Source organism: Scyliorhinus canicula, chromosome 23 (genome assembly GCF_902713615.1).
Source record: "Scyliorhinus canicula chromosome 23, sScyCan1.1, whole genome shotgun sequence".
NCBI lineage: Eukaryota > Metazoa > Chordata > Chondrichthyes > Carcharhiniformes > Scyliorhinidae > Scyliorhinus > Scyliorhinus canicula.
In genome coordinates, this window is record NC_052168.1 from 160,686 (window position 1) to 173,101 (window position 12,416).

General features: G+C 49.6%; 1 protein-coding gene across 4 annotated transcripts in view; it reads right to left on the reverse strand.

The window, feature by feature from the left end:
- LOC119956543 (glycogen [starch] synthase, muscle-like) overlaps positions 1-12,416 on the reverse strand; it is a 67,614-nt gene that overhangs the window by 26,248 nt on the left and 28,950 nt on the right. For all 4 annotated transcript variants that reach the window (XM_038783839.1, XM_038783841.1, XM_038783837.1 and 1 more), the window contains exons 6-9: positions 10,697-10,841; positions 8,610-8,727; positions 6,351-6,471; positions 696-802 (exon numbers count right to left, since the gene is read on the reverse strand). In XM_038783839.1, the coding sequence (XP_038639767.1) occupies positions 696-802; positions 6,351-6,471; positions 8,610-8,727; positions 10,697-10,841 (491 nt within the window). The remainder of the gene's footprint in view (positions 1-695; positions 803-6,350; positions 6,472-8,609; positions 8,728-10,696; positions 10,842-12,416) is intronic.

Genomic DNA, 12,416 nt, shown 5'->3' on the forward strand with positions numbered 1-12,416 from the left:
CATCAACGGGGCCGAGGTGGAGATGGTTAGCAGTTTCAAATTCCTCGGTGTGCACATCACCAAAAATCTGTCCTGGTCCACCCACGTTGATGCTATGACCAAGAAAACACAACAGTGCCTATACTTCCTCAGGAAATTAAGAAAATGTGGCATGTCCACATTGACTCGGGCCAGTTTTTACAGATGCACCATAGAAAGCATCCTATCTTAACATTAACCCTTCAACATTACTCCCCTTAGCTAACTCTGAGGTGAGCTGGGAGGCTCCCAACTGGAGTTAAGACAAATTACCTCCAAATCTACTTCCTGAAAATGGGAAAGGATTCCCCAAATTCTCAATCTGTATAGATACAGCTCTACTCACTTTTCCTGTCACTTCCCACATCCCAAACCCTCCTCCGATCAAACAAAGAACTGATCTGATCAACTTTACAGAGGGAGTGCTTGCAATAATCAAGTCTGCAGATAACAAAGGCTTGAGTGAAGGTTCCAGCAGTGGGTGGACTGAGGCACTGGGGAAATCAGGCCATGTTACAAATGTATAAATCCTGCGGCAGTATAGACACACCAGCCACAGGAGGTATGACTGAAGCAGTCACCCATTTGCTTCCTTATGTACATGGCTCCGAGTTTACATGGTTGTCAGTTTTTTTGCTTCATTTACCTTCAAAATTCTTACCACTGTAGCCACTCACCACAGCTGTTTACGAACTGCTTGCCCTTTCAATGTCTCCACATTGAAGTTGTTGGTGCGGGCAGGCATGATGAAGAATGCGATCACTGTCACACGACTCTGATGAGCCTGCAACAAAAAATATATTTTTAAAGGGCGACATCCTCATAAAACTAACAAGAGATGAAGCAATATCACTGTTAGAAATTAGGACACATTTCACATACAAATCAGCAATCTCACCCTTACTGAGGTACCAACTGCATCGAAATAAAAGATAAATGCACTGGGAGGCATGGACAGGTGACATTTATTTCTCTGGGATCTCCATGAACAAGAACACTTAGCAGACGGAACAGAGCTCACAATTTATCGGCAGGTTCATTTTATTTCACCTTTTTCAAAATTTGTTCATGGGATGATGTCAGTACCAGTGGCTAGGCCCGTACTTATTGCCCATCTGCATTCCATTTGGTGTAGGTACACCCATAGTGCTATTAGGAAGAGAGTTCTGAGATTTTGACCCAGGGACAATGAAATAACAACGATATATTCTCGGTTGTGATGGTATTTGAGGGGAACTTTCAGGTGATGATGTTCTCCTGGAACTGTTGTCCTTGTCTTTCTAGGTGGTAACGGTTGTGGGTTTGGAAGGAGCTGTCAAAAAGCTTTGGTGAGTTATTAAGTGCATCTAACGGATTCAACAAAATAAAGATGGAAGGTGATGTGTTGCAGCTGCAGTATGAGGACTGGTGGACACCAGTGTGACCTAAAGCAACTATATCTGCAATAACAGTGTGAAGCTCAAGGAACTTTGACTCAGTGTTAATGAGTTCCCCATTCCCTCTTGACCCTTGGTTTTCTGGGAGATTTTCTTGAATCTTTCCTGTGACAACAGAAGTAAAGAATTTGTTTAGTTTCTCTGCCATTTCTTTATTCCCCATTATAAATTCTCCTCTCTTTGCCTGTGATGGGCCCACATTTGTCTTTGCTAATCTTTTCCTGTTTACAAACCTAGAAAAACTTTCACAATCACTTTTTATGTCTCACTAGCTTACTCTCATTATTTTTTCTCTTTCTTTATTACTTTCTTGGTTCTTTGGTGATTTACGACTTACGACTTGTTTGGGCAACTTTATCTAAATCGTCCATTTCCCTTGCTAGTTCCTCAATAAACTTCTATAAAACCAGATTGTATACATTTCAGGAATTTGTTTTTCACAGTATTAGTGATAATTTGTTTTTCACAGCCTGTTCATAAAGTTACAAAATGGCCACACAAAGGACACTACTGGCCTGATGGGAAATGTGACTAACTTGCAGCAGGTAGACGTGACCCATGTGATTTACCACAAATGTATTTGACTTTACAACTGGCCATAAAGAGTCAACTGGACACTGGACAGTAAATATCTTCATGAGAAAGGCTGACCATGATGAATCAGCAGGATGGAAAGCAACATATGTCCCTGATACTAAACAATCAATCAAATGGACAGGGAAAAAGAAGGAATTACTAAAGTAATCAATGTCAATGGGTGGGATTCTCCCGCAATTGGCGCGATGGCCCGACGCTGGCTCCACAAGAGGCGCGAACCACTCCGGCATCCGGCCACCCGGAAGTTGCGTAATCCTCCGCAGTTCCGGGGGCTAGTCCGGCTCTGGAGGGGTCGGCGCTGGGCCAACCAGCGGCAAAGGGCCGCCGTGGTCCCGCACATGCACAGAACCGGCAGCGTGTTCCTGCGCATGTACAGAACCGGCAGCGTGTTCCTGCGCATGTACAGAACCGGCAGCGTGTTCCTGCGCATGTACAGAACCGGCAGCGTGTTCCGGCGCATGTACAGAACCGGCAGCATGTTCCTGCGCATGTACAGAACCGGCAGCGTGTTCCTGCGCATGTACAGAACCGGCAGCGTGTTCCGGCGCATGTACAGAACCGGCAGCGTGTTCCGGCGCATGTACAGAACCGGCAGCGTGTTCCTGCGCATGTACAGAACCGGCAGCGTGTTCCTGCGCATGTACAGAACCGGCAGCGTGTTCCTGCGCATGTACAGAACCGGCAGCGTGTTCCTGCGCATGTACAGAACCGGCAGCGTGTTCCGGCGCATGTACAAGGAGGTTCCTCTCTGCGCCGGCCATCGTGAAGCCCTACAGGGGCCAGCACGGAGGGAAAGAGTGCCCCCACGGCACAGGCCCGCCCGCAGATCGGTTGACCCCGATCGTGGGCCAGGCCACTGTGCCCCCCCACCCTCCGGGGCCGGATCCCCGCGCGCCCCCCCCCAGGTTAGGATCCCCGTGTGCCCCCCCCCTGGGGCCGGATCCCCGTGTGCCCCCCCCAGGGCCGGATCCCCGTGTGCCCCCCCCAGGGCCGGATCCCCGTGTGCCCCCCCAGGGCCGGATCCCCGTGTGTCCCCCCAGGGCCGCGCCCCCCCCCAGGGCCGGATCCCCGTGTGCCCCCCCCCTGGGGCCGGATCCCCGTGTGCCCCCCCCCAGGGCCGGATCCCCGTGTGCCCCCCCCAGGGCCGGATCCCCGTGTGTCCCCCCCCAGGGCCCTGCCCCCCCCCAGGGCCGGATCCCCGTGTGCCCCCCCCAGGGCCGGATCCCCGTGTGTCCCCCCCAGGGCCCTGCCCCCCCCCCCAGGGCCGGATCCCCGTGTGTCCCCCCCAGGGCCGGATCCCCGTGTGCCCCCCCCAGGGCCGGATCCCCGCGCCCCCCCCAGGGCCGGATCCCCATGTGCCCCCCCCCAGGGCCGGATCCCCGCGCGCCCCCCCCCTTCCAGGGCCGGATCCCCGCGCGCCCACCCCCTCCAGGGCCGGATCCCCGCGCGCCCACCCCTCCAGGGCCGGATCCCCGTGTGGCCCCCCCGAAGACCCCGCTCGATGACCGACAAGAATGTCCACTTCATGCCAGCGGGACTGGTCGAAAACGGGCGGCCGATCGGGGCCTGGAGAATTGCGCGGGGGGCGGGGGGCGGGGGGCGGGGGGGCGGGGGGGCGGGGGGCAGGGGGGCGGGGGCGGGGGTTGCTGCCAACAGCCCCCGACCGCTGCGGCGTGATCCCCGCCCGAAAACCGTCGCCGGAGAATTCGGCAGCCGGCATCGGAATGGCGGAGCGGGATTCATTCGGCACCCCCCCCCCCCCCCTCCCCCCCGGGCGATTCTTCGACCCGGCGAGGGGATGTTGAATCCCGGCCAATGGCTCTAAGGACAGGGATCCTGCAATAAACTAATTTGAACACAGACATGTGTGTCGTGCCGTGGAGAGGACATACGACCCGAGTGAGTCACAACTCTTTGAACATTCTGACCAGAAAAAACAGTGATTGATTAGTCTTGTTCTGAGAGTGCATAACTGGTCGTACCAGCGAAATCTGTATCAGAAGCAGAGTCAAAAAAATTTCATCAGCGAATCCTCGAGGAACTACATTACAGAAGAAACCTCAAGTTAAAGATTGATGAAGTCCGAACCCTCTCTACGTCCAGCCAGTGCGAGTAGGTAGCGGCGCCCCGCAAGTCAACTAGATAACTATCAGCAGTTAAAATCTTTTTTTTTTTAAAGTATTTTTATTAAGGTTTTGCAGAAATTTTCATAAAGCAGTTAAAATCTATGCTGTACTGGTAAACTTAGACTTAGAGGGAAATAGAAGCATTTACGTGTGTGTTACAAAACTGATTCTCTGACGCTGTAACAGTCATAAATGTTGAAGTTTTTACATTTTCCAAAAAAGGAGCTGATTTGATTTAAAGATAAAGTTATTGTGTCTATCAATTGACTGGAGTAAGGGTCCTGGTCAACAGCAGATAAAAACTGGAAACTGAATATTCAAGGACATTTTCAAAGGTTAGGTAGAAAGCAGGTAGGATAGCTCTGTTCAGAAGGGATGAGATCAGTACAATAGTGAGAAATGATCTTGGTTCAGAAGACCAAGATGTCGAATCAGCTTGGGTGGAGATCAGAAATAGCAAGGGAGGCAAGTCACAGGAAGGAGTGGTCTTCAAGCCGTCTGACAGTAACCACGCTGTGGGACAGAATATATATCAATAATGGGGCTTGTAAGCAAAGATCATGAACAATTTTAATTTTCATATAGATTGGATGAATCAAATTGTCAAAGGTAGTCTTGAGGATGAGTTGATAGAGGATTAATTAAATCATCGTAAAGGATGATCTAGTGAACAGCCATTATAATGTGATGCATTTCATATTTCAGTTTGGGGATGAGAAAACTGGGGCTGAAACTTGTGCCATAAACTTAAAGAAGGCAATTACAAAGGTGCGAAGTCAGAGTTGGGAATAGTGGACTGGGATGTTGGGCATGGATTTGATTCAGTGAGTGTAACTATGTCGCACTGCTGGTTGACTGGTCTGTGGGATAGTTCTCCCAGTTCTGGTAAAAATACCCAGATGTTGGTGCAGCAGATTTGGCAAAGTCATGTGGGCAGGAGGGTCTTCACCATTTCCAGTTGATGTTGGGTGGTCAGTTTGATTTTTAAAAACTTTTCTGTAGCCTGTTTCAGAGGGAAATTATTGGTCAACCACATTGCTGTGGATCTGGAGGCACATATTGGCCAGTCTAGGTAAGAACGGCAAAAGTTTTTCCCGAAAAGGACATTATTGAACCAGATAGGCTTTAATGATAATCCCTTGTTACATGTGTTATGGCTCCAGATCATAACCCAGTTTTGGTTAGAATCCCTGACTAAAACCCAATTATTTGCATTTGATAAAACTGTGAGGAAATGTTACTTTAATTAAAACACTGAAACAAAGAAATAGCTTTAAAGTTAACAGTCACAACATCTTAACTTGCTTCCTGAAACCTGCCTTTATATTCCAATTAAGCAAACCCATATATTTCAAATGCCACTTATGTATAAAGTTAACACCTAGGTTATACTTGCTATCTTGGTCCAGAGTCTTGGAAAAAGAAACCTTTTCGGACTGATTGAAAAAACTTCTGCTCAGCTTTGTCAACTGCCTTTTCAGACAGACCTGGCCCCTTCCATTAACTATTTTGTTATGCTCAAAGCACACAGCATTCTTTTTCCTCATGTTACAGGATGTGCCTTGACCTGTTGAGTCAGGACCAAACACAGTCTCTCACTTCTAATCACAGTTCTAGCAGTCATACCTTCTGTAAGCATTTTAACCCAGGTTTTAATAACATTACTGCAAAATTAAAGGGGACAATTTCTTATATTCATCACACATGATCACCCTGAAGGAGATTATTAAATACTTGAATTGAAATATCAGCAGCTGCCATGGTGGAATTTGAACTTTGCCTCTGGTGCATTAGTCTAGGTCCCTAGTCTCATGATTTGTATGAGGGGCCATTCTAATGTCACTGCGTACTGTTCCACCTCACCGGCTCCTCATTCTTCACATGAAGTCTCCCAAGAGCTTCAGAGGCAATCATGATGCCGTCCTCAATGTTTTGATACTCAACACAGACTAAAGATCCAACTTTGGACTTTGCTGCTCTGGACGGTTCAGAATCTGTTGGTCTTGAGCGGTAACTTCAAGAACTAAACTTCCGAAAATTACACAATTAATTACAGGACAGAATGAGCCACCAAACCTAAACCAGCCAACAGAGCTTCTTCATTCCTCAATTATCATCATATTAATACATTCAGATCCAAGTATAAAACATGAAAACAGAAAGATGCCTTTACCCGGAGGAGATAGTTGAGACGTGCTAATGCTTCTAGAAATACATCTGCACCTTTGTTGGTAAATTCGTATCGGCCAGCAATGAAAAAAAAGACGGTTTTATCCAGATCAAAATCCAAATGACTAGAAAGAATCAAGATAAAAACATTTGAAAGTTAATGCCGAATACTTAGGCAGTACAAATGTAAGGTGGGAAGTCCCTCATGCCAAGGACAGGATATGACTATAATTAAATAGCTGAAATTAAAACAATATGTGCTGAAAGTACAGAGCAGAGTTAGCACAGATGAGGAACTGAGGGCGCGATTCTCTGCTGCCCACGACGGGTCGGAGAATAGCGGGAGGGCCTTCCCGACATTTTCCCCGACCTCCCGCTATTCTCCCCCCCCCCCCCCCCCCCCCACGGCTGCCCCATGACACGAATCGCTGCTCGCCGTTTTTTACGGCGATTGGCACGGCCGCATCACGTTCTTTGTTCCTCGCAGGATCAGTCCACGGGGCGGCTGAGGGGCATGGCGGCCCGCGCATGCGCGGGTTTGACGCATATGCGTGATGACGTCATCCGCGCATGCACGGGTTTGAGCCATCCAACCCGTGCATGCGCGGCTGACGTCATCGTGCGCGTCAGCCGCCGTGACGCTTGGCGCGCGGACTTAGTAACGGTCGCTAAGGCCGCGATGCCGTTCTTCACGGGGCCCTGCTGCTAGCCCCGCCCGGGGGGGGGAGAATCGGGTCCCAGGAGGGGGCGCGGAGGCTGCCGTGAAACACGGCCAGTTTCACGGCAGCCTTCACGACTCTCTGCATTTGCGGAGAATCACGCCATAGTCCTTCATTAGGTTAGAATTATTATGAATAGAATTAGAAAAGGGGAAGGTGAAATAGAAGAGCCAGTTCTGATGATGTCACATTAGACAATGAGAAGGTAGACTGGAAGTTGGAGGTCTGGCAGCTCCAGTGGGGAGTCATTGTGCGAGACTCCCAGTCCTCCAGCCGCATGGTCCTCCGGGGGGGGAGGGGCAGCAATCTATCTTCCTGCCGCTTGTCAATGGGATTTCCCATTGAAACCACTCCAAGCCGCCGGGAGACCCAATGATGGGGATGAACTGCCAGGGGGAAAAGTGAATCCCGATGACCTGGAATTCCAGCCATTACCTTGGTCTCTGCCAGATTCAATTTCGTCTCTGCGTCAATGTCTCCGGATTTTCCAGATATTCCCATTTTAATTTGAGGCCCAAATTACACAGTTTAAAATCTACCTTTCCAATTTTAGACAATACAATACAGCAAGGATATTAGACACACGAGATGGGTGAAAAATAAGTTCACTCGGCTGATACCAACAATGAGAGAGATAGAGAGAGAGGGGGACGGAGAGAGAGGGAGAGAGAGAGGGGGGGAGGGAGAGAGAGAGGGGGGAGGGAGAGAGAGAGGGGGGAGGGAGAGAGGGGGACGGAGAGAGAGGGAGTGAGGGAGAGAGGGTGGAGGGAGAGAGAGGGAGTGAGGGAGAGAGAGAGGGGGGACGGAGAGAGAGGGGGACGGAGAGAGAGGGAGAGAGAGAGAGAGAGAGGGAGAGAGAGAGGGGGGAGGGAAAGAGAGAGGGGGAGGGAGAGAGAGAGGGAGAGAGAGAGGGGGGGACAGAGAGAGAGAGACAGAGAGAGAGAGGTGGACAGGGAGAGAGAGAGAGATAGAGAGGCAGAGAGAGAGAGCGGGAGGGAGGGAGAGGGGGGAGGGAGAGAGAGAGAGAGAGAGAGAGAGCGTGTGGGAGGGAGACAGAGAGAGAGAGAGAGGGAGGGAGAGAGAGAGAGAGGGAGGGAGGGAGAGAGGGAGGGAGGGAGGGAGAGAGGGAGGGAGGGAGGGAGAGGAGGGAGAGAGAGGAGGAGAGAGATATATAGAGAGGGAGGGGGAGAGATAGAGAGGGGGAGGGAGAGAGAGGGGGAGAGAGAGAGAGTGGGAGTGGGTGAGGGGAGAGAGAACGAGGGATAGAGAGAGAGGGGGAGGGAGAGGAGAGAGAGAGGGGGGAGAGAGGGAGAGAGATGGAGGGAGAGAGAGGGGAGGAGGGAGATATATAGAGAGGGAGGGGAGAGAGAGATAGAGAGGGGGGAGAGAGAGAGAGTGGGAGGGGGTGAGGGAGAGAGAAAAATGTTAAATTTTTCACATAATGAGTTATTAGAATACAGAGTATCGTATCAATTATGAGATCTCTGCAGAGACGGCAGTGTCACATTGCACACAGATCTGACCAGAGAAATTCCTTGTCCTACCCATAGAAATGGCCCCTAACAAACTCCTGAATTCGCGTCTTGTTCTTTGAATGTAAATTCTGAAATTCATGCATTGCGGAAAATTTCTTCAAATTCAGTCCATTTGGTGTCACTACATCTATGGAAAGAAAATAGAAACTGCATATTGAGAGATTAGACACTCTGAGGGATAATTAACTACAAGTGTCACTGTGACTTTAGCAATCCTGTGTAGGTACTTCACAATTCAGCTATTCTGTACCTGAATTTACATCATTTGATACATAATTTATTGGACACTAGAGCCAACAAACACCCAGGGAGCCAATCACATGGCTCTTACATATCACATGAGCAAGAGTAGAACCGACATTCCAGAGATGTACAATGGGGGAATTGGATTGAGCGTGGGTGATCAGGTTGTCAATGTCTAATCGACTGTTACAGACAAAAAACCACACCACAATCATAAAGAACATGGTTTGGGACTGTACGGTGTCATAGTGGCTGCTAGCCAGAATTCCCCAGTGTAGCGAGAAAGCGGGACGCCATTATTAAATGCCGTCCCAATCTCTGAGGCCCCACAAGCCCAAACGCATTATGTGAGGGTCTCCACCGCCCCCCCCCCCCCCCCCCCCGCCCCCCGCCCCAAATACAGGGCACCCCAGCCCGATCGCACCCACATTCAAAAATGCCTGTTTGGCACTTTGGCAGTGCCCATGCCAACTGACAACTCCAGGGTGCCATGCTGACACTATCAGGGTGCCCAAGTGGCACCAGCAGTCCCAGGGTACCACCTTGCCCAAAGGGCATGCACCTGGGTGCCTCCGATCCCCTGGGAGATCCCCATGAGTACCGTTCCGTCTGATTCCTGTTTTTGGAGACCAGGACCAAACGGCACTCGCCCGGGCTCTCCGAAGCAAAGGAGATAAATCCCAAAGCTTCAGGTACTTTGGAGATCTACATATTAAAGTGAGGCTAGTTGCTGGCTTTAACAGGCAAAACGTGGTCCCACCCACAATGGTTCAAGCAGTTACCAGCCGGGCAGATCTTAGGCTTCTATCGGCCATGCTGCTATTTGGGAGCAATGTGGCTACTGGCTCGCACTCCAAGTGTCATTTTGGACGGGTTTAGCTGAGATCCACACCCGCTTTACACCCACACTTACAAAGTCTTTCTGTCACTGGGGAGGTGAACTCGCTGCCAGACCTTCCTCCGAGATCGGGGCAGCCATTGAGAAAGGATTCTCGATCTCTGAGTGAGTTTGTGGCTCCCACCCCCCCCCCCCCCCACCCACAGGCAATGGCGCCCCACACACATATGGGCATTAGCCCACCCCTCTAAATGAGGACATCTCATTATGGGCTCACTGAGGGGCCCCTTTTTCAGGCCTCCCAACCCCCCCCCCCTTTTCAAGTTTCCACCCTTAACCCCCCAACCTTTATGAGGCCCCTTCATTCCCACTCTTCATCCCTCTCACCCTTCATAACCTTCCTCATTCCCCCTTTCATGGACATGCCCCCCCCCCCCCCCCCCCCGTAGGCCCAAAGCTACCTTGGCACCCAGGCACTGCCCCAGCCAGCCTGGCAGTCTGACCTGGGCACCTTGGCAGGTGGCAGTGTCAAAGTATCCAGGAGACAAAGTGCTCCCTACCTTGTCATTGACCACACAGGTCTCCAATGGCCTGGGAGAGCTCCTCAGATGGTGTTACCCCTGGTCCATGTTTGCTTCATTTAAACATGCTGCTGGATCTCGCTCAGAGACGGTGAGATCCATATCGGGACATCTCACCAGTTTCAGTTCAATCTGGCGAGATGTTTCAAGTGTCACAAATCTCGTGAGAAGCCTTTCGCAAGATCCAATGGCCCTGTTGCCTCACCACGCCGGGCGCCGAGAGGCCAGTAAATTGCGGCCAATGCATTGTCGGTATTTGATGCAGTAAGAGTTAAAGAGTTAAAGACCTGCGTTAGCGAGGCCGTGACTGGGTGCCGTTTAATACGAGGGCGAGATATCCTTTCCTCAGTCTAACAAAACTAAAATTAAATATTGATGTTTCATCCAGTATCTGAGCCACTGTTGGCTGTGGTCTGGGACAGTAATAAACTCACCAGGTTTGCATTTGAGTAGATATTCTGCCTCCACAGCTGTGATTTGTGACACTGTGGTGAAGATGTGAGTACAATGAACAGCAGCCCGCTCCATGCAGTACCGATGATAGATCTGCCTCTCTCCTGCCTCGCGATCTACATCAAACTGAAACAAGACCATCAGTATCACATCACCGGTTCCTGCAGCGTTCCAATGTTCAATAACAGGACACAAGTCAGTTACTGTCAGAGTTGAAGAATTAAGTGAAAACCTCGGCAACTCGGCTGTGAATCCAGAATTGTTTCCTTCAGTACCAACAGGAGAAAGTGAAGGAAATCTTTCAAATTGCTCATAAAGAACCAGAAATATCTCCAACAAATAAATTAAGAATTTACAATGAATCTCACAATGTTGACTGATTAACAACTGATAAAACTCCAAAACCATATAACACATACCCCCTGATCGTCCTAATGAGCAAAAAAGAGAGACGCCATTTTTAGAAATGTATAACTAAAGAAAGACAAATGTTTCACATTTGTTTAACAAAGAATAAAGCCAGACAGCAACTGACAGCGTTAGTAAGAAAATATCTAAACTGTAAATAGACAGAAGAAAGAATATATTGCCATAACCTCCTCAGAATGGTAAGCTCCAATAGACTGTCCCTCTTGACTGACTTGCCCATATTGGCATTTCAAAGCCCCTGCCTCGTCCAACCTTCCTCACTCAGCCTGGATGAGACAGGAGCAAAGTGCCCCCCCCCCCCCCCCCCAATATCCCCTCCGGCTACATCAACGAGAGATAACTGGGGCACAGAGGTAGGAAACGCCCCCTTTGTACAGCACCACCTGTTATAAGGAAGGGTTTTATGGGACAATTAAAAGGTAAGTGTTTCAGACAACTGGTTGGGGAGCTGACAGGGAAGGGGGGGGGGGGGGTCATGCGGGGAGCCTGTGTGAGGTGGGATCTGGGTCTTTTTAAATGGTTACTATGGAGTTCAAAGGTGGGTGGCACGGTAGCCCAGTGGTTAGCACTGTTGCTTCACAGCACCTGGGTCCCAGGTTCAATTCCTCGCTGGGTCACTGTCTGTGCAGAGTCTGCATGTTCTCCCCGTGTCTGTGTGGGTTTCCTCCGGGTGCTCCGGTTTCCTCCCACAAGTCCCGAAAGACGTGCTGTTAGGTGAATTGGACATTCTGAATTCTCCCTCTGTGTACCTGAACAGGCGCCTGAATGTGGCGACTAGGGGCTTTTCGCATTAACCTCATTGTAGTGTTAATGTAAGCCTACTTGTGACAATAAAGATTATTTTTAAAAATTCTAAGTTTTTTTTCCTTTTAACATCAGGGTAATTCTGGCAGAACCATCCAAAGGTAAGGATGTAAATCGCAATTCATTGCATAATGATATTTGAAATCACAACAGCTGTTAACCATTTCCTGTGCAGTTCTTGGGTTCAAGTACCTATCATTACCATCCCAGATCGGTTTGTTGTCCTGATTCTCAAATGGGCTAATACTGTGACAATCTTCGCATTACCTCCATTCTTGGCAAGACTAGAATTGCCTGTATTTGATTTGAAAGTAGCTGAAAACTGCTTCCTCAAAACCATTTTAGGGCAGCAGCGTTTTGGTTCAGGAGAAGGTTTTTTCCATGAAATTGAACCATCGTCAATACCCAACGTCCATATATATGTGAAGTCTGTGCAGAATCTTTTACACAGAAGTCTGTGCAACTTTA